Here is a 26767-nt window from a genome sequence, read left to right as displayed (position 1 = left end):
CCCGCACATAACAGGTAGGCCGAACTATCATGCTTCTAATCCGCCATGGTATTTTCCATATTTGATTAGCACTGACCACTGAGTGCGACTCCTTTTGTTGCCTGATGCCCACCTATTATTCATTCTCTTAAGTTCCATGTTACGAATTCAAAGTTCTATCAAGGCTCTAGTTGCAATTGTTGGGGGTCTTGACTGAGAGCGTATCTTCTTTAATCGGATGAATTCATCTAGTGTTTATCTAGTTATACTTTATGGTAGTATGGTAGATCATTGTGTTGCTAGCAGAGCACTTGCTTATAAAATTGGCAAAATACATGTTCTGAGGACTCTAGTTCCAGTTGTTGGGTGTAATGACATAAGTAGTAGCTTCCTGTATTTGATAGAGAATCGTCGACTATTATTTATCTAATAATGCATTTCTGATAGTAAAGCATAGCGTTTTGTTTGTATCACAGTATTTGAAGTAATACAACTTGGTAGAGGATTATTAATGTAAGTAAACTTTAAGTCGATTGGATATACTTTGAGTTACATGGGTTAGTTGCCGCCCAAGTTGTTTTACTTCAGCGTGGCCATTGGGATGTGTTATATCATATCAGATGCTGTAGAGCTGTTGAATCTACTATTGCCTGTTAGTTTAGGCCTATCTTTTCGCGGTTTCCGTTCCTTTCACGAAGAGATTTTCGTTTACTTTAGCGTTTTCATATTTTTTTTTCATAATTCCCATCATGAAGGAATTCTTACCTCTATTCCTTTCATCTTGTAATTTTTTCTCCTTTCCCTTCATAAATTTTCTCAAAGAAAAATTGTTGGAGATAAGATAAAAAAAAATTAGAATGGTGAGAAGAATCATGAAGAAATTAAATGAAGGGAATATGGATAGAAATAGTCTTAGATTATCAGACTACTCAAGGAAGGTTGGGCAGCATGAGCTGTAGAATCTGGCGGCATCTGCGCCGTGCATAAGTGGTGCTCCGAATCTGGAGGACTTTGATTGGCAGGCTTAGTTGTTGACATTGTGAAATCACTCAAACAAGCATTTGAAATTAGAAAACAGTGTTCCGTGACCGCAAACAAGTTTATTTCCCTTGGCAGATCATGCGCTGGTGATGCAATGTTCGACGTCGAAGGTCGTTAAATCTGTGTCATGCTAAACTTGATGACATGTATTTGCTGCACGGCCGCATGTTCTCTCCCCGTCATACAGCTGAAAGTCTTTACCTCCGCAATACGCTAGCCACGGCTGAAACCCGGACCAAACGTAAGCTGCTACGGGCTTGCATTATGTTCTGAACCCCATGTGGAAAGAAACATGACTGCATAGGAAAGATCAATCGTACACATGTTGGGATGTCACCAGCTGGTAACTCAAACTTCAGCTCTGCGGTGCTTGGTACTCGAACTGCAGGCAGAATTCAGAGGCCTTGCTTACCATGTATGGGAGGAACAATCTCACTAGTTATCAGAGGACCGCGGGAGAAAATGAACGAAAGAAGCATAGAGAAGCCAGGTGGGTTAAAAGCGCCAATACAATTAGAATCCAAATTGGCCCGGCTCCCCCCCCCCCCCAAAAAAAAAAAAACATATGCCTGTATTTGGCTCTGGAAAGTTGTACAGCAGGCCAGTGGCACACACAATAGTATATTACGTAGAGAATCAACAATTCAACATAAAAGAGCTACCAAACCGCAGAAGCTGATCTCACCTATCCTACTATCCATATTGTTGTTTACCTGCTTGATTTGTTTAACTGACGAGTGACATTCATGGCCGAGAGAGAATAGATGACACATTACCCGACCTTATATCTGTTAGAGCAAGCTGCGGCACCCCACCATTGTGGATTTCCTGTGGCCCGTGTTATTGAATTGAGTGCGAATCAGCATGAACAAATGAAGAATATGTTGTGATATTTGAACCATAAAGTCAAGTACTCCTCCATTTTGATGAGTAATTTTTCTCTGCCTCATCAGTGGTATCTGGTAGGGCGTCAGAAATGGTTTTGTGGCTCTTGCGTAGTCTCAGAATGGCTGATGGGCTTCTGCCTCGAACTCAATCTCACCCTCAAAAGCAATGAGTTGGCCATCACTCCTACCGAACTAAAACCCATTAGAGCCCCAGCTATTGATGGGGTCAGTATCGTCCCCGTAACTGGAAGCAATGCTCCAGCAGCGATGGGGAGTCCGACCTGCAAAGCAATTAACTATGAGATCGTGCAAACAGATGTCAGAGCTGGCTGCATACTTCTAATCTAAATTGATAATACATGTAGTTTAATAATTTTAGAACGCAAGTCTACGAGCATTTTGGTGATGACATAGTTAACAGCCTATATCACGATCAAGATACAGTAAACATTGCAGAATTTGTACATGTGGTGGAACATATTTTGATCTCTTTTCTTTGGCACAGTTCTTTATGTTATTTCTATAATTCAAAACAGTGGAAACTAAACTAGTAAAAGAAATAATCACTTTTTAAATCTAATATGATCCAAAGATACAAAAAGCAAAGTCAGAGCGAGAGGGAACCGTACAATGTTATACAAGAAAGCCCACCACAGATTTTGCTTCACTGTCCTCATGGTCTCTTTACTCAACTCTAAAGCATCAACAAGCTGCATTGAAGGAACAAAAATGAGATATGTAAAATAGTGATACAATGGCAATTTTCCACACTTGGTTTGCTACAGAAAATTCCAAACTGTACTGAAAGAAATTACCTGAGATAACCTATTACCCATAAGTACAACTGAAGATACATCACTAGCTGCACCAACACCCCCACCCATCGCAATTCCGACATCAGCTGAAGCTAGTGCTGCAGCATCATTAATGCCATCACCAACCATTGCAACTAACCTGTGCTCTTTCTGAAGTTCAGATATGAACTTCTTTTTCTCATGTGGTTTAACTTCAGCAAACACCTAACACGCATTTGGTCACAAACACAGATAAGAAAGTCGTACTGAAAAGGTAACCAAAAATATCATGCTAAGGATTTTTTTTCCCATGCTGCCTTTTGTGGTTCAATTGGTTCCAATCAGATAGATCTTTATGTTCACATATTTACGAGCCTGCCGTCACTTATTTTCATATTTTTATAACTGATTATCTATTATGTCTGAATCATGTTTCTCTTTTATTAAAGTGTGTAGCAGGTATATGTGCCATTCGCAAAAAGGAAAACATATTCAAGTGGATGGCTATGATAATTGAGAATAATATATGAAGTAATTTTATATATTTGCTTTTTGGATCATTCATACTTGTGACAAATCTACATGACATGATACCTTGATGAGTGATAAAAAATGAATTCAGATTATTCAGGCAATTCAAAATAATAGGCAGTAGAATTTCTGAAGCGTTTCTAAAATTAATACAAAAGCATAATCTGCGGTGCATCTTCCAGGTTGTGTAGAGATAATATGCTTGGCTTGGCACAGATAACAGCAAAAGGGACAGCTAGACACCAATAACATGTTCATTCTGGTACTTCAATTCCATATATTGACAATTTAATACGGCAAACTGGAAAAAATTAGCATTCACATGAACAAAGCCAAATTTAATTGACATTACCTTGTCTGCCTGGATACCAACAATTGAAGCCACGCTATTAGCAGCACTTTCCTTGTCCCCAGATAACATATACACACTAACTCCTTGCTTAGATAGGGTATCAATAACTTGGTGAGAATCTTCTCTGAGTTTGTCCTCAAAACAAATAAGACCAGCTAGAGCGTCATCCACTGCCACAAATGCAACAGACTGGCCAAAATATTCTTCTTCTGGGAATGGGTTGTGAACGACACCATGCCTGAAACATTGCGAGTTTTACTTGTGACAGAGTTTCCACAGTGCAGCATGCAATTACATGGCAAAGAGCTAGTGCACTAGAGCAGATAGTTGTTGTAACACTCCAAGCTAATTTGCATTGCTGGAACTGGAAGAAAAAAATCCGACACAAGGCACAGTGGGAAGAAGAGACAATTCAAAGAGTCTTAACATTGTTACTGAATCTAGCATGGCTGTAGAATAAGTAACTCATTTGTACCTCCTAATCCAATCGAATGTCCCAACAGAAACCTGTTTCCCACCAATGGTAGCCACAGCACCAGATCCTGGTTCTTCCATAAAGGATCCATCATTTGCCTGTGACAACATACATAAGCAAAGAGCAAACAAATCAGTGCGATCAACAGGGGTGGATTAACGAGTGGCTCAGCTCATTAAGGCTTGGTTTGTTAAGGCTCGCTTCGATAACGAGCTGGCTTGGCTTGGCTTGTTAAGACTAACGAGTTGGAAAGGGAGTTCGGCTCGGTTCGTTAGAAAGCTCGAGCTGGCTCGTTTGGCTCATGAGCCAAGCATAGTTCAACTTAAACGTCAAGAGCCCATGTGAGATTAACCACTTTAAAGATGTTTAAGCATGTTAATAATACCTAAAATGATAACCCATGACAGCATTACAAAAAATACCAACGTGGGACAACAGGTACAAAGAATATAGATGCTTCAACACTTAATATAGTTTTTAAGAATAGTATGCTTGGCTTATAGGTTGGATGACACGTTGAGCTTGGTCAAACATAATAAAATCACTGAATTGTTGAACTCAGGGTTTGAGATTGTCATATTTATCAAGCCTAACGAGCTAATCGTGCGGCTTGCGAGCAGCTCACGAGCCGGTTCGTTAAGATAACGAGCTAGAAAGGAATCTCGGCTTATTTTGTTTAAAAGGACGAGCCGAGCTGGCTCGGAAGCCTTGAGCTTTTTTGCCAGCCCTAGTGGTCAATTTGAAACCAGTGAATATAGTGTGGTAAGATAGAAAAATAAAACAGGTGACCTCATTTCATCATAAAAGCATGAAGACAAGGAAAAAACATCAAGTTTGGCAAAAGTCTGGAGCAAGTGTGGGAAACTTATCATTGACTGCTGAGATTGCAGTTCAGCAGAAATGACTAGGATTCAAGTGGGAAAACAATTATCCTGAAACAGCTTTATACTAGCTTGTACAATAGCCAGTTAGGTTATAATGAGGTAATTTTAGCTTTGATCTAAAATGCATTTCTGCTATGACTACCTTCATATTGAGGCAATTGGAAGCCCTGGCAGCTTCTATGATGGCTTTTCCAAGCGGGTGGTTTGTATTTGATTCTACTCCAGCAGCAAAACTCAGAATGTCAACTTCTGTCCATTCACCATCCCTGCAATCCCTGATGATGGAAATATGGTTTGTCAACAGGAAAGTCTCAGAAATAGTCTTTACTGCCAGCTGAGGTGCATTACGTGCGTAAGTCTCATCTTTTAACATAAGGTTTACACAGAACACATTATCCATGAAAATACATTGGAAATTGCATCCTATCACTGGCAAGTTTTGCAGAGAAAAATTCAATCAAATGGAAAGTAAAAGGTAGGTATATAAGAAGATAAACCTAGTGCAATTAAATACAATATATAAATTTAGAGGAGTACATAAGAGACACTTAACTTTGTACTCACATCTCCCTTGCTGCGGGAAGCTATTATTTTAGTCACGATTGGTCTACCAATTGTTAGAGTTCCAGTCTTGTCAAACACAATGGCATCAACCTCTGAGAACTTCTCCAAAACATCCCCACCACGTAAAAGAAGTCCTCTTGTTGCACCTAATGAAGTCCCAACCTGGAAACATGATATCTGAATAAATATGGGATGCTTAGTCATACAAGAAATATGTAATATCCTTTGTTTCATACCAGTACAGCAGTGGGTGTGGCAAGCCCAAGAGCACATGGGCAAGCAATAACCTACACATAAAGATCAATATTAGTACCAGTAGAAGTGGTGTTCATTTACAAACGTAAACACCAAATAATGAGTTTGGGAATGCCATTTATCTCGAGGGAAAGAACATGGGCACACTTCAGTCCAGCAGAAATCAATTTAACATAAATAAAAATATCAAAATTGAAAATCCAAAGCTGCAAGGGAATTTTACACATTTATGTGGGGCTCCTGACAGCCACACCCATGTAACTAAAGTCTTCTTAATGCAGTTGAAACTAAAAACATGATTAATCCAGTCGCACCCTTATGATATTCTTTTTATAAGAAACAGTTTCAGTTTGAATGCCAAAATGAATCACATAGAACATCCATCCATTGCAAACAAAACCAGCTTTTCTTCAGGCAAGTACCTAGTTTGCAAAAGCTACATTAGGAATGAGAACATTTTCTCAAGAAAACCTCATTTTAAAAGAAGAATTTGCACTTCTCCATACCCTAGCTGTTTAGCTTTAGCAAAATCTTTATACTTAATTAAGTCAAATAAACAACCAGTGCAAGGGTTATATAAAATATGTTCCTCATACCATACCAGAACACTGCAAGAAAGTTGCAATGCCAAAGACATTGCACCTCCATGTTGGATAGCAGCAGGTACAAGTTGTGAACCAAATATACTCCAGAACATATAAGTAGCAGCAGAAAGGGCCATGACTCCATATGTAAAATTCCCTGCAACCTGTAGTGCGATAAAAAATGGCATATTAAATTAAAAAGTAAAACTATAACTAATTAAGGTCATGGTATGGTACAGAAATAAGATTGTCACTAAATTCATCCATAGGAAAACACCACCAACATTATCCATGATCATCAGTAATGCCTAGAATAGAATTCAGAAGAATAAAACTCCATAAGATACAACGTAGGAAAGAGGTAGTCTAATACAAAACGGATCCATTGATCCGTAAATTTACAGAGTGGATGGTGCACCGAGCATCTGAAACAAGTTACATTTTGAACATATGTAAGAAAAAGAGAGAGAACAGAGGGAGGAGCTTAAGCATATACAACCAACCAAACACTACCTTACAGACTCGCGCTCAACTATTCTGTTCCAGCCAAAATTATTAAAGATGGTCATTTCTGAATATTAACCTTATTTATAGGAAATTGTTAAAAAAACTTATAGGAAATAACAATATACAAACCAGCAGAGTGCCTATATCCTGCAGTTATCTAGTCCGCAAAAGGGCGCACTTGTAGAACTCGTGGACTAATATTGCTGAGTGTAATATCTGCACATAACTATCTTAGACAATATAAATTAGAGCTTGAGAATGCCCGCTAGATGGACGGCACAATAAAAGGCATAATTAAGCTTAGAGAATTATATCAGGTACTAACTCTATAAACAACTAGTCTCTATAAGGGCTTCTGCAGTTTCAATATGCAAAGATGTATGCACCTTGTCAGCCAATCGTTGGACAGGAGCCTCCCTTGTCTGTGCTTCTTCGACTAAGCGAAGTATGTCAGACATGACAGTCTCACCACCAGGCCTTCTAACTTCTACTGTGAGTTTACCATTCAAGTTAATGCTTCCTGCCGATACTTCTGCCTAACAAAGGAAGTGAGTAATCATCATCTCATGCAATGCAAAGATATTAAAATTGATCTATCACTTGAATTCAGCAAGCTAGATAACATCATCATCTCCACATTTAAGAAACAATCAAGTGCTTAGAGAAACATACCCCTGCTATCTTTGTTACAGGCATAGGTTCCCCTGTCAAACTTGACTCGTCAATTGTACTCCTTCCAGATTTGACAACACCATCTGCTGGGATGCGATCCTATATGGTGAATGAGTAAGCAAAGATTATACCAACAAGAGAATAGCATGAGGATCATAAGAAGCTGTCCATAATAGATTTTGTCATATAAACAGCTATGCATACTAAGTATTGCCACAGGTACGCATTTGTGTTTGCTGTTTAGCATATAAGCAAATAACAAGTAATCGCGTAATTAGTGAAAGACATATGCAGCAACGAAACTATCACCCATGTTTGTGAACCCTATTTATACTCACCCCAGGCAGCACCACAAAATAGTCCCCAACAGCAAGAGAATCGCATGGGACCTCAATCAATGATGATTTCTCAACATCATTATCCACCATTAGACGTGCTTTCGATGGAAGAATATTGAGCAGTCCAGTCATATCACTGGTAGCTTTTAGCTTCGCCCTCTGCTCAAGATTCCTCCCTAGAAGAACAAAAGCTATTAACATAATCGGTTCCTCAAAAAATGTCTTCCAGCCCTGCAAGAGAATAAAACAATATAAAAAACTACAAGTACCACCATGTGTCACGATGCAAACTAGCAATACATATTATGCAGAGCTGGAGTGAAATTAAAAGGAGCATAAATTATGACTTTGCTCAACAACATCTACAAAACAGAAAGAGTGCTGTTACAATAAGACCATGAAATTACCAACACTTCTGAATTTATGTATTTAGGTATCACGCACGCAACAAGCCAACAATGAATGCCTTTTAAAGGAGAGTAGGAGTACCAGCTTTGGAATGAAGGTTGCAATTGAGCTGACGGCAAAGGATGACAGAGCACCTAAACCAACCAAAGTATTCATGTTCGGAGAACCCTTGAATAGACTCTTTAATCCGTCAAGTATTAGTCTTCGACCAGGACCAATAAATGTAAATATCGAGAGAGACAAGTGAAACCCAGTGGAATGAAAGAGGTGCATCAACGGTGCATTAACTCCAAAGACATGAGAAATGTGTCCCATAAGGCAAACGGTGCACAATGCCCAAGATACAGCAAGTTCTCTACCTAGAAGAAAAGGTAGTGCGGCATATTAATCATAAAGCTGAAACATTGTTATCATAAAAAAATATTGAACTTGGAGAAGCTCATAAGATTGATAGTTAGTAGTTGCTTGTCTCAACAAATAAGCTTACCACTTTGTTTCAGATTTTCAAGTTTTTCGGCCATCTTTCTTTCGAAAACCCTCTGTGAACTCACCTTTGAAGAATCTGTAGTGACAGACATTTGCATGAGACTAAATATAGCAGCAGTAAGTTTTGTAGGAAGTTTCATATTTAAACTAGAGGGAAAAGCAAATGCACATTAATGTTGTATTTCATTTCCATTTTGTGGTGAACTCCATAGTATAATGTGAACAGACAAGACTGGCATGCATGCATCTTGACTTCTTAAGGCAGGATTGCCTAACAAGCAATAAGACTTCTAAAGCACCATTCATATGTTTCCAGGTAATGTCAAGAAGATCATCCAAATGCTCAAGAGATGTGACTTGTGATAACTTGTCTAAGTCGGCTTTCTAATGCAGATTTAAGATTGTGCATATTAATGATAACTAGTAATGCTCTAAGTTCCAACCAATTATTCAAACTTCTCTGATTCTCTCATCACTACCAGTTCAAATGTATTATTGACCTCCCTAGTCACTCATAGTACAAATGTAGTATTTCATCCCTTTGACAGTACTCAACCAATTATAACTGTGCTTACCTCGAAGGTTGGATTTATACCCACATGTCGTCAACTGGTTGGCAAGCTTCTCGCCCAACTGCAGCTTCCAGTCCTGCACATCTCTATCTTCTGGCACTGCCCATACAACTGCCATCTCAGTGGCAAGATTAACAGTTGCTGACCTCACCTGAGGCTGAAAATCCAATGCACATACAGAGTTACAAACAGAACTAACAAGCTAATAAGCACTTCACAAAAGCTTCATTCGAGCCATGCTGGTTCAACTTAGCTAACCTCACTCTCCAGAATGCGTTTGACACTTGCCGCACATCCACCACATGACATCCCCTGCAATCAAACCAATCAAACGGCTAACTTAGCAACAGATTACAAGTAGTCAACAAAGCATAGCATTTAAGAGCAATTCTTATCCTAATGACAATTCATGACATTTTGGTGCTACATTAGCACTAGCATAGAAATAGGATGTCGTTATTGATTCTTATCGTCCTAACATTAATGCAACAGTAGCACCTAAGCAAACCTTAACTTGAAAGCAATTGCACATCGAGATTGGAGGTATTGATGTTCTAAAAGTGGTCGATTTGGCCGAGTAATCAGATGAGCATTGTTGTCGAAGAATAAATTGATGATTTGCCACTCAAAATAAATTGAAGAATAAATTGTTGTCGAAATAGCATACCCCAACGTCAAGGACAATGGCATCGGCTTGCTGCCCTGCCGCTTCCTCCGCCACCCTCGTCCCCTGGGAAGCTCGCGGCCGCTTCCACCCGTCCCCGCCGCCGCCGCCGCCCTCACCATCACCGTTCCCCGTACCTCCACCGCCGCGGGGAGGACCGGCCGACGCGAGCGACGAGGCAGCCGAGACGCTCGCGAACCACCGCCGAGGTCCCGGGCCGCGGAGCGCGAGGCGCGCGAGGGAGAGGAGGAGGAGGTCGCCCGGTACGGCGAGGCACCGCGGCGCTGACGCTGACGCGGAGGCGGCAGAGGGGGAGCGGTGGCGGAGCGGGGCGGCCGGGGGGAGGCAGCCGCCGCGTCGGAGGAGGAAGGGCCTGGAGCGGGAGGAGACGGCCTTCGAGAGGGCGAGGAGAGGCGTAGCCGGGTCCATCGTACGGAGGCTTCTAGAAGGACCTAGCGGTGGCGGCGGTAGCGTGAAGCGACCGGCGCATTGCTCCCGCGGCGCGAGGATGCAGCGTCGTTTCGAGTGCGGGAGGTGGGAGCTGGGATGGGAGGCGGCGGTTTGGAGGGCGAAACGTGGTGGACCTGGTGGTGGATTGGGTTTGGGGGCTTTTGGCTGGGTGCGCACTGCGTGCAGCACCAGTGTGTGCCGGGGGACGCGCACGACCGGGCTTCTCTTTCTCCCGTCCACTGCGGACCACCTGCCAGTCTGCTGCCTACCTGCTCTCGCGGTGCGCCGTTCCGAAGCACGGCGCCCGTGTATACGCGCGTGACATTGGCAAGGGCGAAAATATAGTTTCTTAAAAAAAAACTTTAATTTTTACCATTATCCCGATCTTTATCGAAAACCATATAAAAACAGACTTCACTTAAAATAAAACCAATAAATGTGCGAGAGTTAGGGATCAATTTTCGCTACCCTTGAACTAACCAACTGAGCATTTCCTCTCTCACAAAGGCAAAAAGATAGCGCTGCATCTCTCGAAAAAAAATACGCATCATAAAATTCAGTTGTGCGAGAGAGGGCAGAGATGGGAGGTTCAAGAATATTTATCGTCAGATACCGATCATTCGGCTGAGTATGTTGCTAAAAAAATAGATGACTGAAATAGAGTAACGCCCACTTATTTAGTTAGAAGAATGAAATGCAAGAGAAATACTAGTTACTACGTATCATTTCACACCAAAATTAACTTGGTAACATAGGAAACGTCTCTACAAGTGTATAACTGGTATTGACAATTGAAGCTTTAATGACATAGCAATAAGGTGTATTTAGAAAATATGACTAGACAAAACCTAAAATTCAATAAGGTGTATTTAGAAAATATGACTAGAAAAAATCTAAAATTCATATATTGTACTGTAGGGAACGAACAATTTGCAATTTTACGGGTAAAAGTGAACCGTTCGGCATTTAGAATTTGTATGCGCACCATTTCCCTCCTCTCGAATTCGATAAGAAAGAAACGAAGGCGAGAAGAGTTAGATAAGCGGCCGTTCTTCAACCAATCGTCGCGTCTTCTCCATTCCATCCATGATCCATCCAATGCCTCCGACTACGATGGCTTCCACCTCCATCGTCCTCCCCGCCGTCGCCTCCGCCTCCGCCTCCGCCGCCGCTCGCCGCCACCCCTTCTTCAGCCGCCGCATCCCCTCCCGCGTCCCTGCCACGCGCCTCCGCCGCACGTCTGCGCGCCCGCTCGTCGTCGTCTCCGCCTCGGCCTCCACGCCCGCGTCGTCGTCGCTCGACGCCCTCATCTTCGACTGCGACGGCGTCATCCTGGAGTCGGAGCACCTCCACCGTCAGGCCTACAACGACGCCTTCGCGCACTTCGGGGTGCGCTGCCCGCCCGACTCCGCCGACCCGCTGTACTGGGACGAGGCCTTCTACGACGAGCTACAGAACCAAATCGGCGGCGGGAAGCCCAAGATGCGGTGGTACGTGCGCGAGTTCGATGCTTTTTTTCATATGCACAGGCGACGCGTCACTAGCTCGAGATGCTCTTGTGCCGTGTCCTTGCTTGATGCTCTGCCTAATCAAACGCACTGGAATTGAGTTCACGCTTATGTGTTAGTGGGATATCAAATCACGTCTGCCGCTTGTGAAAGATTGATCATCATTGTGTTTTCTTTTTTGTTAGATCACGTACTTGGCGTGAGTGCACATGGGCGTTCCTGCAATGCAGGGCATGCAACTTTACACGTGGGTTAGAATGCAATTGCTCATTGGATGGCTGTGCACATGCCAATGTGGACAGATTGATAGATGTTGGTATACGGTGATGTTTCATGTCAGCAGTCAGCACATGTGCGGAATTCTTGCAAACACACGCTGTTTCTGTACTTGATCTTTCTGTTATTGTGTGCATATTGATTCTGAATTGGGATTGATAGGTACTTTGGGGAGAATGGGTGGCCTTCTTCACAGATCTTTGAGACACCACCTTCGACAGACTCCGATAAGGAGAAGTTGGTTGACATAATTCAGGTCTGCCTTTCATGTCTTTGGTTTTACAACAGATAGGGTAATTCATTACTAGCGTTTTCCCTGATAGAACTGCAAATTCTTTGAGCCATGCATTAGTTTAAGGTTATCTTGAAAGGTCGTATGCTCTCCAGATATAATCTATTTTCTTAATCCATCATTCAATTTATATTTCTAATACTTTTGCACATCACCTATCCAAGAACTGGAATCTCATACCATTCCAGCTTTGTACCTCGGTTGTGCACTCTCCTCCTCTTCTAATGGAAAATGTGTGCAAGTCTTTTGCACGTTCTTGAGGAAAAAAAAAACTATTGCAGCTAACACTATCTTACCTTCTGATTTCATGAAATTTACAGCAGTAACCGCTTATTTTGCAGGACTGGAAAACAGAGAGATACAAAGAAATAATAAAATCTGGAACTGTAAGTTCAATGTTGGCATTATTTTCTGAATTTACACTCACAATTAAAATCTAGAATTAATACACATAAAAAGTCGTTGTCTCATCATCTCACGCTTATTTGAGGCTCGGCATTGTTAGGTGGATCCCAGACCTGGAGTTTTGCAGCTAATGGATGAAGTAAAGGGTGCGGTAATATAACTTATTCGAATATCTTCCTTTTCTCCGTGCAAAGTGTTTTCCCCACAAATTTAATGTTTCTACCACATTACCTCAATGAATTCTAATTGACTACATCCATTCGATTTGTTTATTATCCAAACTAGCTTTCATGCTCTGAGGTGATTTTATACAATGGTGTAGGGTATCAAGCTTGCGGTTTGCTCTGCAGCAACTAAAAGTTCTGTCATAATGTGCCTCGAAAATCTTATTGGACTTGTAAGTTAAATATGAATTAAGTAGTTTGTTTCCCATATTTCTAAAAATCAAACTTCAATTTTATTGGCTGGGTTTATATTTCTCCTTTTCACTCTTATATGGTTTTTATAGGAGCGATTTAATGGACTGGATTGCTTCCTCGCTGGTATAGTTCCGGTTGTTCTTTTTTCGTTCTCTTGTCTTTTTACCTTTAGTCCTTTTAAGTTTACACGCAACAGTCACCAAAGATTTACAAAAAAGAAGAAAATATATGGCAGTTGCATATGTAACGCTTAAAAAATGAACAATGTGATTCATTTAAGTTAAATAATACAAAACTATAGTGTTACTTATTTGAGAATGTCTTCAGTTTAGTAAGTCCTGTAAACAGTAGAATGTTGAGAATGTTTTGGATCATATTTCTCGAATGTGAAATATCAGGTGGCTCCTATGTCATACACAATTGCAGTTATTTGGATCTGGCAGTCAGTAAGGTTATGGTAGTGATATAAGATGAAGTCCCATAACACTCGCAATTCTCAATTGCTTCCTACTGCAGGAGATGATGTTAAACTAAAGAAGCCGGATCCAACAATATATATTACAGCAGCAAAGGTACTATAGCAGCAAAGGTCTATTTTTTCTTATGCTTTTCCAGAATTGGTAACGTTAAGGACTTTATTTGTTCTACCCAGAAATTAGGTGTGGAAAGCAAGAACTGTCTTGTGGTGGAGGACAGTGTTATTGGATTACTAGTAAGTCTTCCAAGTACACATTCGATTAACCAAACTAATCCTTTTGAACACGAGAGATGTTTTTCTTTTAATAGGCGGCAAAAGGAGCTGGGATGTCATGTATAATAACATATACACCTTCAACGGCTAGCCAAGTAAGATTGATCTCTAGTACTAGTTCTTTTTCGCTGTAACAGAACGACATCCTGATCTGCTAACTTTTTCATAGGATTTCAAGGATGCAATTGCTACCTATCCTGACCTTAGTAACGTGAGGTAGGTACCGATTTGGTAATGGAGTTTTCTTTTTGTGTCAGATAAATTACAGCTGTTAATTCTTTACAGGCTTGAGGGCCTCAAGCTATTGCTCCAGAAATCTCTTGTTACTGGATAGTGAAGTGTCTTGTTTTCCTCAAGAAATACATTGACAAATTTTTTTCATGCACTATAAGCCATGGTAAGTTTGTTTCTATATCTGTGATCCATTTGCATTGGTTTGGATTCCTATCTGGGATTATCTCTGTATAAAATGACATTCCTAGTAGTTTAGGTGCGAGTTCATTTTATAGTCATTGGCCAGACATATACGTGAAATTCTCTTCTCTTCTTTAATTTGTATCTCATATATGATAGAGTAATCTTTTTGCCAAACTTTTTTACCTCTAATACACCTACATAAGGGGGAAAAGGATGACAGGAAGTTATACTGACGGGAAAGTTTATAAATCTTAAAACGACTATCCAAATCATACGCCTCCTTTTGCCCTATTCATCAGTCGTGCGGAGGAAGTTCAGGCAAAGCTTTAAGTTGCAGCATTGTTTGTCTTGTTTCAGTCTCCTAGTATTCTCAAGATCAACTAACATGTTGGAAAACGAAGATCACTAGTGAATCGCTGATATTCTTCGAGATTTTCAGTGTGATATTTGTTAAAAATAAAGTTCTGCATTTACTTTTCAGTGGCCGATGAACGGTGGAATACCAGGTGAATCCAAGCAGTCATCTTGGTCGGTGTTGGATGCAGGAACACATATGATTCTTCAGATATTATGATACTGCGAACCTTGTCCACGTTGTTGGTTGTTGTGCATAGGATGATTCATGCAACCAGCAGGCGGTCAACTAGATAGTTACAACCGCTTAAACTATTGTTGTCAGAGAGTGAAATACAATTGTCGAAAATATATTGCCGTAAATTAAAAAAAACGAAATGTTCCTCGTGTACTAAATTCTTCTTGTTTTGCTATGATTCCTCTTCTTTGCTCTTTATATTCCGTGTTTGTCCCTCTTCTATTCTCTGATTACATGTATCTTGTACAAGTCAAAAGGGAAAAGGATAAAATATTCTAGAACTTTCTTGGTAATTGACTAGTTGCAATTGTTTTCGTTTGTGGCTAGTCTATTATTATCAATACTATATATTCTAGTCTATTATTATCAATACTATTATTAAAGCTTCAAGAATTGAAGTGATCCTAGGGTTCAAGGTATTGTAGCTACTGTTTATGTGGGTCTTACGTATGTATAAATGTATATATATGGATACAGATATGTATATGTATACATATATGTATATATGTACATATACGTGTATGTATGCATATACATATCCATATATTTACATATATAATATAATTTTTTGGAAAATTCCAGAAAAATAGCGAAAGGTATAATAGTTATATTAATAAATCGGTTGAAATAATCTAAAATGCACATAAAAATATCTAAAACTCAAAAAATATGAAACAAATTTTGTTAGATTCGTATTACTGTCATATACATATTAAAATTATGTGCATGCATAAAAATAATACTGTTTTCTCCATAATTAAATGAATGTGTTAAATATTAATAAATTCATAAATAAATATTGAGATGCTTAAAATTGGTGAACATAATTTTTTTAGTCTTCTTTTGTCATGTTCTGTGAAAAAAATGGGCGCGACGTAGGTGTGCCAATCCGCCTAATTTATATTAAAGGGTCAAGATTTAGAGATTCTAGGGCCAAGGTACTATAGCACTGTCTATATGGGTCTTACATATGTATGTACATACATATGGATATGTATATATATACATAGATGTATACGCACACAACATACACATATACATGTCTACGTATACATACGTTTTTGCGAAATTCCAGAAAAATAGCAAAAGGAGTAATAATTATATTGATAAATCATCTGAAATGATCTAAAATGCATAGAAAAATATCTAAAACTCAAAAAAATAATATAAAAATTTAGTTAGGTTCGTATTACTGTCGTCTACATGTTAAAATTATGTGCATATATGAAAGTACCACTGTTTTCCTCATAATTAAATGAATGTGTTAAATATTGATAAATTCATAAATAAATATTGAGATGCCCAAAATTGATAAACTCAATTTTTTGTCTTCTATTATCATGCTCTGTGCAAAAAAAAACAGGAGCGCGCCTACGCGCCGCACCAATCCGCCTAGGTCATTTTGCTTCATTGCAAGGTCAGACCAAGGCTGATACTGATACAGGTAATTGACATTTGCTCCGTTATCTGGAAGAGCTAGAGTTTAGTCTCAGTATTAATGCTTAACGAACAATGACTCTAGAGTATACTTCGGAGCATATAGTTGCCACTGATGCACCATGAGAACATACCCATTGCTACCACCTGTTTGTGTGCTACTGAGCCATCACTCCTAAAGAAGTAGTGAAAATGGTCATGAAAAAATCCAAAAAAAAAAATGTTAGATAGTGAATGATGTGTTCAAGTATCCTGCAAAAATCAAACTTCAAATACGTTGTATATTATGAAAAACAAAAGAAGCCAAATAGTGAAAGTAGCACCCTTTTTTTTCTCTTCTCTTTACATTTTCAACAAAATCTGTCTTTTTTTTTCTCTCACTGTTTGCATCCAGTTTAGGAAACTTTTGCATGGTAGATTGAATTTGGGTCAATGCTCTCGAATCTTTTTGGTGTTTTTTTATAACTATTTGCAACCGTTTTTATTTTTGATAGATCTTGGCTGCTCCCGACCCCGAGCCATCTTGCTCGTAAGGCGACTTGGGGATCCCTTGCCGCCCCCATAAGCCCTCCTCTCAGATCCAGCGAGGCCGCCGCCACCAAGGCCGGCTGGCGACGGCCGCAGCGGCCACTCCCTCCCTCCGTTCTACCCTCTCTCTTCCCCCTCCCCTCTGAAGGGATTAGTGACGTCCTAAGAGTGGGGTGACGAATTAGGATACTTAGAATCTATTCGGCTCTAAAAATTACACATATCAATTTCTATCTAAATGTGCTATAGGTTTATCTAGTGTATATACTCTACCAATCAAAGCACTTGCAACCTATTAAAAAAGGTAAATTGCAAGAATGTAAATGCAGAAACATAAATGAGGTAGAGAGCAAACTCGGTACAAGGGATTTTTATCTCGTGATATCGATGATATGAATACTATCCTTAGTCTACGTTGGAGCTCCACAAAAGATATACTCCCGTTCGGTACTGAGCCACAGCTCTTGAGCCACCAAGTCACAAAGACAATGCCTCCACCCAGATGAGCCACCAAACCACCAAGGTAAGGTCTCACCACTAGTCTCTCTTCCGGTTCCTTGCCACCGTGATCACTTCAGAGCATGAGCCACCAAGGCAAGGGTTTTCGCGTCCCCGTATACACTTCGCGTCGTCGCTCCACACCAAGTCAGATGGTCAACAAGCTTGCCGGTGAGTCACCAAGACTCCAAGGTGCCGATGTACCACTTGGTGCAAGGTTGAATCACTCCTTGATTCACTCTCTAGGAAGCAATCACCTAGCAACACTCTCTCTAGGTTTATAAACATTAATCACTCATTAATATTGTGCTTAATCGCCTTAGATAATCACATTAAGCACTTTGGTGGCTTGGATGTCTTATCAAGTGTGTATAAGCTTCCTCTAGACTTCAACAGCATACCACCCCTTCAAATGACTGAGTGGAGGGGTATTTATAGTCTCAAACCCGCTCACTAGCAATTAACCTAACGGCTCAGAAAAATTGTTAACACTGGATGATCCGGTGAGAATAATAATACTAACAACGGATCATCCGATGAATACACTCTCACAAACTAGCCGTTGGAACCCCACTCAAACCTTTGTGAACACCAGACATTCTGGTGTATACTTCATCTCCATCACCAGACTATCCGATGAGTTATCCTGAGCCATCCGAGTCAACTGCATCCTCTTTGTGTAAATTGCTCCGGTGAGAGCATCCGGTGCACATCACTTTATCACCAGACTATCCGATGCCTTGAACTTTGTTCTGCCTCTTTGCACTGTTCATTGTGCGGTGTATTGTCCGGTGTAGCCTTGCTTCATTACCGGACCTTTCAGCGTGTTGATCTTCGATCTTCCACGGCTGCAACATTCTCTGGTGGAAACAATCTGGTGTGTATCTTCCTCTGATCACCGTACTTTTCGGTGGGTTGTTCCATTCAGCCTTCTAGACAGAAATACTCCGGTGTTACCATACTTTGATCATCGGACCATCCGTTAACACCCAGAGCACCGGACTATCTGGTGAGGCAAATCTTCCTGAGACTTCTCTAATTCAGTCCAACTTTGTCCTAGCTGTGGTGACTTCTTTATGTATTGAATCCATTAGACCTACTAATATATATTCTTGACAAGCATGTTAGTCCCATTGATTATGTTATCATTGATCACCAAAATCACAATCCTGACCTAATAGGGTCATTTTCGCTATTATCTCCCTTTTTTTATTGATGACAACACAACCAAATCAAGTGGCAAATAATAAATGATACCAAATATAAAGATCATAAGCGAGCACAAAGTTTTAACATATTTCTTGGATGCATGTTCTTATCACTTAGTCCCCTTTTTGTTATGACTCTACATTTCTCCATCACCACTATCTCTCTTGTTCGACTTTGCAAGAGCTTTCTTCTTCTCTCCTTTACAATGTTCATCTTGCAACTTGCATCTTACTTTGGTCATCAAAATTCTTTTCCTTTGTCAATAATCTCCCAAAAAGGCTATATCACATATTGAACTCAAAAGAAAAAAATATTAAAGCATATGGGAGAGAGCTTCACAAATCATGATCCAATTAAAAGGGTATCAATTGTATGGATATCACTACAAATGAATGATATCAATTATAGGCTATGAAATAACATGTATAATAATTTATGAAACTCACATAATATAGTCTAAACTCTCCCTATATATATGCATACATATGATGAGAAAGAAACATATGCACAATTAGACAATGTGTCAATATAGGTAGTTTAAGCTATATTATGCATGAAGACAGCTTAAATAAATAAAATATTTGACAATGATAACAATTGAAGTATTTAATCATTACATACCTCCGGGAATATGTTGATTGCTCTATGAGACTACAAGAAATACAACTTGAAACACATGTTAATCTCAAAATCATAACCTACAAGATATACTCCCCCTAAAATGTGCATACAAGTGTTGAATACTTGTGAGATATATGTGCTTGTTATCAATAAAAATACCAATTATAAAAACTAGTGTCATAAAATAAACCTACAACTAATAAACCATGTAGGTTGCTCATGAGTTAGAGATAAACAAAAGCAACATACCATATAAAAACCTACACTATGTATTGCAATAAATTAAAATAAGCATATGCAATCATAGACAAGGCGTCCAAACTGGTATATTTGACTTCTTTGCTTGAACATTCACTTTATCTTGTGAGCTAAGTCTTTAAATTCTCATAGTCGCTTTGGACATAAGTCTTCTTTGGAAACCGATTGAGACATCTTCATATTGGTGATGACTTCTTTGGCACCCAAATGGGTTGGTTCCACCTCTAATCCTTTCGCCCAACTATGTGTGTAACCACCTTGCTATTTGCCTTCTTCTTGAGCTTGTAGTGGTTGTTTTTGATCATGTTATTGTAGTTGGGATTGGTGTAGAGGTTAGAGGTCTTGTTGGAGAGGTTCGTCATCATCATCTTCTTCTTGGTCTTCTTCTTCACTTGTTTGTATTAGAAGGACTTGTGGCCTTCTTGATGGTATTTGAAGCATGTCATTGTGGACCTCTCCGTAAGCTTCTTTACCATGAAAGTATGATTATCTTGAGGAGGTTGAATATGTCATTTGCCCTTTAAACTCGTCAAGTCCTTCTTGAGCTTCTCCACTTCTTACTTAAGCTCATCTTTCTCTTGTGCAATGAGGTTGTTAGATGATTCTACAACAATATTCTCAACACAAATCTTATTGTAAAAGGTGAACTAGATAAAGCAATTAAATCATCACAAGAAGTAGAACCATCTACCTTAGGATTGAAATTAAATAGAGAAGTAGATTGCTTCAAAGCGACTTTAGTTTGAGATTCAATACACTCAAATTTAGCCTTAACCTCATCATTCTCCTTGTTTAGCAAATTGAATTTGCTCAATAATTGTTCATAATTAAAAACAAAGGTAGCATGAATGTCATCAAATGTATTGAATTTCTTAAGCTATTTAGATTGTTTCTTAAGAGCCATTTTTTGCTCATCGATCAAATGAAGGAGTTTATCGTAGGAAGGAGAATCCTCATCGGTTTCATCATTATTTACATCATTATCCATACCTTTGGTCATAAGACACTTATGAGATGACTTGCGTGATGACGACCTTGAGAAAGAGCTTTTCTTGGAATGGAGAATGGTAAAGTTTTCATCATTTAAGCTTGACTTTTCATCGTCGCTCACCCATCTTCCTATGCTTACGAATGCCGTGGCTCTTCCCCTTGCCTCCCTCTTATTCTTGATTTTCTTCTTCTCCTTCTTGATATGATCAATTGTGTTGACCAAGTCTTCAATAGAGATAGGATGATTAACGTTGTCATTGATCATCTTCATGTTCTTCTCTAACTTTGAGAAAACCTTGACCATCATTGGATTAATTTCTTCATCACTTGATGTACTTTGATCATCCTCTTCATCACTCTCTTCATCTTGATCACCATCATCTTCGCTTGAGCTTGGCTCTTGCTCTTGTCTCCTCATCCTAGCCTTCATGTGTTGGCATTGAGCTTTCTTATTTGTGAGAGCAAGGTTCTTGGTGTCAGATGAGGAAAAAGATTTCATCTCTATATTCATTGTCATTTTATGGATGGTGATCTTGCCGAGCACTTGACTTGAAGTCATCTTCTTGATGTTATTGTTGTCGTAAATGATGGGGACAATTAACTTGTACTTTGGAAGAAGAGTTTGAAGTAACCACTTGATCATCTTCAATTGGCATCAAGCATAACCCATTGATCTCATTGACAAGAATATTCAAACGTGAGTACATGTCATTAGCATTTTTATAAGTTAGTTGCTTGATGCCATTGAGCTTAGTAACAAGCACATGATATTTCACATTGCGCACATTCTTTGTGCCTTTATGTATTTCAATCAGACTATTTCAAATATCATATGCATTGGTGAGAGAATAAACATGATTAAATGCATTGACACATATAGATGATAAAGGATACTCTTTGCCAATACATCTAATTTCCTCTCCTTGTTGGTGATGCGATGTTTCATTCCTTTCTCGGTGACTCTCTAAATATCCAACCCTCGGGCTTGCTAATAACAAGGCATTAGAATTTTCCACCGGGGGAAGTTTGTGCCATCGAAAAGTGGAGCACTATGAGAATCCATCCCGACCCCGAATGTCACAACTCACTAGGCGGTGAAGCCTAACAGATCATAATAAGACTAAGGCTCAAATGCCACTTGAATTGGTGAAACCTTGTGAAATGTATGAAAGTCTAACACAAATTGTAGAGCTAAATGTGAGCCCTACTCCAATACCAATTGAAGGGATTGGTGACGTCCTAAGAGGGGAGTGAATTAGGACACTTAGAATCCTATTCGGCTCCAAAAACTACACAAGATAAACCTATATCAATTTTTATCTAAATGTGCTCCAGGTTTATCTAGTGTATCTACTCTACCGATTAAAGCACTTGCAACCTACCTAAGAAGGTAAATTGCAAGAATATAAATACGGAAACGTAAATGAGGTAGAGAGAGCAAACTCTGTACAAGGGTTTTTTACCTTGTTGTATTGATAGCATGAATGACATCCCTAGTCCACGTTGGAGCTCTACAAAGAATATACTCCCGGCTAGCACCCGATCACGGCTCTTGAGCCACCAAGTCACAAAGACAAGGCCTACACCCGGAAGAGACACTAAGCCACCAAGGTAAGATCTCACCACTAGTCTCTCTTCCAGTTCCTTGTCGCTGTGATCACTTTGGAGTTTGAGCCGCCAAGGCAAGGGTCTCTGTGTCCCCGTACACGCTTTTAGTTGTCGCTCCACACCAAGTCGAAGGGTCAACAAGCTTGCTGACGAGTCATCAAGACTTCAAGGTGCCAGCATACTACTTGGTATAAGGTTGGATCATTCCTTGATCCACTCTCTAGTAAACAATCACATAGCAACACTCTCTCTAGACCTATAAGCATTAATCACTCATTAATCTTGTGCTTAATTGCATTAGATTATCATATTAAGCACTTTGGTGGCTTGGATGTCTTCTCAAATGTGTATGAGTTTTCTCTAAACTCCAGCAGCATACCACCCCTTCAAATGACTGAGTGGAGGGATACTTATAGCATCAAACCCGCGCACTAATTGTTGACCCAACGGCTCAGAAAAGTTATTAACACCGGATGATCCGGTGAGAATAATAGTACTAACACCGGATCATCCAGTGAGTACACTCTCACAAACTAGCCATTGGAACCCCATTTAAGCCTCTGCAAACACCAGACATTCCGGTGTATACTTCATCTCCATCACCGGACTATCCGGTGAGTTATCCTGAGCCATTCGAGCCAACTGTATCCTCTCTGTGTAAATTACTCCGGTGAGATCATCTGGTGCACATCACTTTATCACCAGACTATCCGATGTCTTGAACTTTGGTCTGCCTCTTTGCACTGTTCATTATTCAGTGTATTATTCGGTGTAGCCTTGCTTCATCACCGGACCTTCCGGCATGTTAATCTTCGATCTTCCACGGCTGCAACTTTCTCTATCTGATCACCGTACTTTCCGGTGGATTATCCCATTCAACCTTCTGGACAGAAACACTCCGGTGTTACCATACTTTGATCACCGGACTATCCGGTGAGGCTTAGCCTTCATTCTTCAACACAACACCCTTCTCTGGAAGAATTGCTCCGGTGAGCACACTTGCTGATCACCCGACCTTCCGGTGAGGTCTTCAGGCATTTCTCTCCCTTTGCCAAATATGCTCCGGTGAGTTTAACACCCAGAGTACCAGACCATCCGGTGAGGCAAATCTTCCTGGGATTTCTCCAATTCAGTCCAACTTTGTCCCGACTGTGGTGGCTTCTTCATGTATTGCATTCATGAGACCTACTAACATATATTCTTGATGAACATGTTAGTCCCATTGACTATATTTTAATTAATCACCAAAATCATAATCATGACCTAATAGGGCCATTTTCGCTACACCCTTCCCCTCCTCCCACCTCTGTGTGCTTTGCTTGCTCCGGTCAGATCAGCCTCTGTGCTTGCTCGCTCTGGCCGAATCTGTGCAGTGCTTCGCCAGATCTACCGCTTCATGACAGGATTTGTGCGGTGGCTTGACTTTCTCGCCTCTTGCCGCCTGTATGCGGTCTCTTCAGCTCCGGTGAAGGGTTGTGGGCTTGCGGTCTTGCGAGACTAGGGGCTGCGGGATTGATCTGATCGACCTGTCAAGCCTCTGGGTTCATTGGGTTGTGCCGTGGTAGTGGGAATTATGGGTGAAAGCCCTGACAGGCATCTTGTTGCCGATGGCGGTGACGCCCGCGGGCGTCATAACCTCCGTGGAGGCGCCGTGGCGAGGCTTCCCCATGGGATGTCTGCGGGTGAAAACCATGTCTGGCTTCTCGGACGAATGACGACGGTTCCACTTCCCTCCTGAAGGCGTTATTTCGGAGAATCCCTCTGTTATCTTGGTGTTACAGTTGGCGGAACTCCTTGCAGGGCACACCATCCTCCACTGTTGTATGCCCTTCTGTCTGACGTTCTCCTGTTCAGCGGGGCTTCCCTTCACCTTTGGCACTTCACCGCAGTGGCTATGCTCCGATGTCCCAGGTCCCCTGTCCTGGTCGAGGTGCTAGCTGGAAATAATTGCTTGCGGTGTAGCGTTGCTCGATGTGGGTGTTGTTTGTTGGTTGTCGAGTTGTATGTATGCTGCTACGCCGAACCTTCGCCGTCCAGTTATTTAGGTGGGATATGAGGGTATCTTTCTTTCTTTCTTTCTTCTTTGGCTTACATGTGAGTGGAGCTTCACGGGTTGTACTGATATGCTTGTTAAGATTTTCGGACCTGATTTTTCTTATAAACTGTGTTACTTTTCTTTTTAATATAATGATACATAGCTCTCCTGCGGTTTTGAGAAAAAAAAAACAGTTTTTGTTTTTAAGATTGGTAGCACGGTAAAATACCAAGAGGCAGCACTGGATACGTTCTCGATGCACTACATCGCTTGATGACTTGGAAGTCCATGCTCCATTGACTCCAGTTTGCAAAGACAAGTTAGGCCATTGTCTCTCTGCCCTTTTGATTGAGCAACTTGAGAGCGGGAAGCTTCATTGATACGACTGGTGTACTTTCAATTCGCATGTGTCGAGCTAAAGGACGACGACTTATCATCTCTAGCTTCCATAGCTAGCTTGTGGTCTACTTGCCTTGCTCGTTGGGCAAGCCAAAAATTTCCACGCGATTTAGCCTACAAATTGCGCAAAGAACCAGGCCATATCCGTGCGCATTTCTCCTGAAATTTGAGCTTGCTAGAGAGTAAATATGGCACTGAACAAAATGAGCTCCATTCTCATGGTGATGTCTGTAGTGCTGCTGGGAACAGCCTCACTTGCCACAGCCGCATCTGGCGTCGCCACGTTCTACACTGAATACACTCGTAATCCACACTAACCACAACTCGAGCTCTTCACATGTGTCCTGACCACTGACACACATACACAGACTTAGCAAAAACTTAACTAGGATATGCTAAGCATCTTGATAACTTTTTTCTTTGGTTCTATCTGATGTGAGGTTTCGAGCTTATACTAATCGCTAGCTTGGGCTTGTCTCTGTGCTGTTAATTATTGTTGTTTCTCTGATGCATGCAGCGTCGGCGTGCTACGGGAACGCGAACATGAGCAACATGGTCGCGGCGGCGAGCGACTCGTTCTGGAACAACGGCGCCGTGTGCGGGCGGTGCTACCGGGTGCGGTGCACCGGAGCGGCGTACGGCGGGTCCGGCAACCCGTGCACCGGCAACAGCGTGACCGTTAAGATCGTGGACGAGTGCGCGAGCAGCGACGGGTGCCAGAGCACCATCGACCTCTCCAAGCAGGCCTTCGCCAAGATCGCCAGCGTCGACGCCGGCGAGGTCAAGGTCACCTTCAACCCCACGTACGTGCATGGTTATTTCCTCTTCTGATTTGCTCATATTAATTAATTCGCACGTGCGATATGAACTAGCGTGATGCGTATGTGTACATGTGTTTTTTGCAGGAACTGTCCATAGGGTTTTATGACGTCCACTTTCGAAGACAAGATGAGAAGGATAATGTAGCAAATAAGATCCTGCATATGTGCAATGCATACAAGCATGTGTGTGCAATGGATTGGATGCCTGAATAGTGTTGGATATCTAACGTAGTACGAATAATGTTTCAGCAAGGAACGACGTGCCGGTAAAAAACGTACTCCGTATAATAAATCCGTTCGACCAAAACGAAAGCTCTGATATTCGCAGTTCTACCCTGATGAAAAGTTGAACGTGCATGTCGATCGGCATGTGCGTTTGCATTCAGTTCTCCGTCCTTTTGCAGGTCATCCGTAATCCCTGGGCCGAGCATGCATGACGTGCCTGCCTGACGGCAAGCTACGCGCTGCCACCGCGGGCAACACAGCCATGCCGGCCAGCCTGATGTCTCTGGCCGGCCGCTCGCGCGACTTCGAGAGGACGCATCAAGCCAGCAGCTGTCGTGAAAATAATCCTATTAAAAATTAATCGTGTTTTTAATGATTAATAATATAGTCATTAGAATTAACATATTTATCAAAAATATATATTAGTAGATCTTATATACGTAATACATTAAAAAAATCACCATAACAAGGATAAAATTTGATTGAATTAAAAAAACACTAGAAAGATTTGTCCCACCAAAAGATCCGATGTAGAGGAGTTTACACTTATCGGAGCACTATGTCTAAGGCTGATAGTCTCACCGGATAGTCCGGTAAATAGGGCATAAACTCAACAGAGTATTTCTGATAAAGGGAGAGAAGGCTGAGGACCTCACCAGATACTCTAGTGATCTGCACTAGGTAACACCAGAGTATTTCCTGTAGAGAAGAATATAACTGCAGAAGACTGAAGATCAACCCACCGGATGGTCTAGTGCTTGGTTTGTGCATACTGGATTATAGCACCAGAGCATTTCTTGCAGAAGCGACTGCAAGTGTTGAAGAACGAAGAATAACCCATCGTAAGATCCTGTGTTCTGAGAATGAATACGCCGGAGCATTACACAGAGAAACTACAAAGGCTCAGATGACTTAAGATAACTCGCTAGAATATCCGATGATAGATTTGAAGGTACACCGGAGTGTCCGGTACTCACAGAGGCATTGAGTGGAGTTAACACAGCTAGTTTCTGAGGTTGTACTCAACGGATGATC

At 40.9% G+C, this 26767-nt stretch overlaps 3 protein-coding genes across 3 annotated transcripts; 2 read left to right on the top strand and 1 right to left on the bottom strand.

The window, feature by feature from the left end:
- Positions 1-1572: 1572 nt before the first annotated feature.
- Positions 1573-10695, bottom strand: LOC133898754 (copper-transporting ATPase PAA1, chloroplastic). The gene is made up of 17 exons (XM_062339450.1): positions 9997-10695; positions 9588-9641; positions 9333-9486; positions 8759-8833; positions 8353-8630; positions 7864-8094; positions 7526-7624; positions 7240-7389; positions 6364-6510; positions 5744-5794; positions 5497-5669; positions 5086-5218; positions 4060-4157; positions 3585-3822; positions 2723-2926; positions 2537-2617; positions 1573-2188 (listed from the first exon to the last, which is right to left on the bottom strand). The coding sequence occupies exons 1-17, from the start codon at positions 10420-10422 to the stop codon at positions 1991-1993; spliced, it is 2790 nt and encodes a 929-aa protein (XP_062195434.1). The 5' UTR covers positions 10423-10695; the 3' UTR covers positions 1573-1990.
- A 731-nt stretch (positions 10696-11426) lies between these two features.
- Positions 11427-15261, top strand: LOC133899171 (haloacid dehalogenase-like hydrolase domain-containing protein At4g39970). Its single transcript, XM_062340133.1, has 12 exons — positions 11427-11933; positions 12390-12483; positions 12861-12905; positions 13025-13075; positions 13247-13321; positions 13433-13466; positions 13860-13915; positions 13996-14055; positions 14130-14189; positions 14264-14310; positions 14380-14491; positions 14993-15261. The coding sequence occupies exons 1-11, from the start codon at positions 11530-11532 to the stop codon at positions 14426-14428; spliced, it is 975 nt and encodes a 324-aa protein (XP_062196117.1). The 5' UTR covers positions 11427-11529; the 3' UTR covers positions 14429-14491; positions 14993-15261.
- Positions 15262-24845: 9584 nt separating this feature from the next.
- On the top strand, positions 24846-25693 carry LOC133898237 (EG45-like domain containing protein). The gene is made up of 3 exons (XM_062338847.1): positions 24846-24989; positions 25204-25489; positions 25592-25693. The coding sequence occupies exons 1-3, from the start codon at positions 24875-24877 to the stop codon at positions 25602-25604; spliced, it is 414 nt and encodes a 137-aa protein (XP_062194831.1). The 5' UTR covers positions 24846-24874; the 3' UTR covers positions 25605-25693.
- Positions 25694-26767: the final 1074 nt, after the last annotated feature.

This window comes from Phragmites australis, chromosome 18 (assembly GCF_958298935.1).
Source record: "Phragmites australis chromosome 18, lpPhrAust1.1, whole genome shotgun sequence".
NCBI lineage: Eukaryota > Viridiplantae > Streptophyta > Magnoliopsida > Poales > Poaceae > Phragmites > Phragmites australis.
The sequence above is the reverse complement of the archived record's forward strand: the minus strand, read 5'-3'. Positions and strand labels throughout refer to the sequence as shown.

Bases quoted from the DNA above. Each gene is read 5' to 3' on its own strand.
- LOC133899171 (XM_062340133.1), top strand. From the start codon at position 11,530: ATGATCCATCCAATGCCTCCGACTACGATGGCTTCCACCTCCATCGTC. The intron at 12,484-12,860 runs GTCTGCCTTTCA...CTTATTTTGCAG, and splicing joins AGTTGGTTGACATAATTCAG to GACTGGAAAACAGAGAGATA. The intron at 12,906-13,024 runs GTAAGTTCAATG...CGGCATTGTTAG, and splicing joins AAATAATAAAATCTGGAACT to GTGGATCCCAGACCTGGAGT.
- LOC133898237 (XM_062338847.1), top strand. From the start codon at position 24,875: ATGGCACTGAACAAAATGAGCTCCATTCTCATGGTGATGTCTGTAGTG. The intron at 24,990-25,203 runs GTAATCCACACT...TGATGCATGCAG, and splicing joins GTTCTACACTGAATACACTC to CGTCGGCGTGCTACGGGAAC.
- LOC133898754 (XM_062339450.1), bottom strand. From the start codon at position 10,422: ATGGACCCGGCTACGCCTCTCCTCGCCCTCTCGAAGGCCGTCTCCTCC. The intron at 8,834-9,332 runs GTAAGCACAGTT...CTGTCACTACAG, and splicing joins GTATAAATCCAACCTTCGAG to ATTCTTCAAAGGTGAGTTCA. The intron at 5,219-5,496 runs GTTAAGTGTCTC...TTCCATCATCAG, and splicing joins AAGGGAGATGTGAGTACAAA to GGATTGCAGGGATGGTGAAT.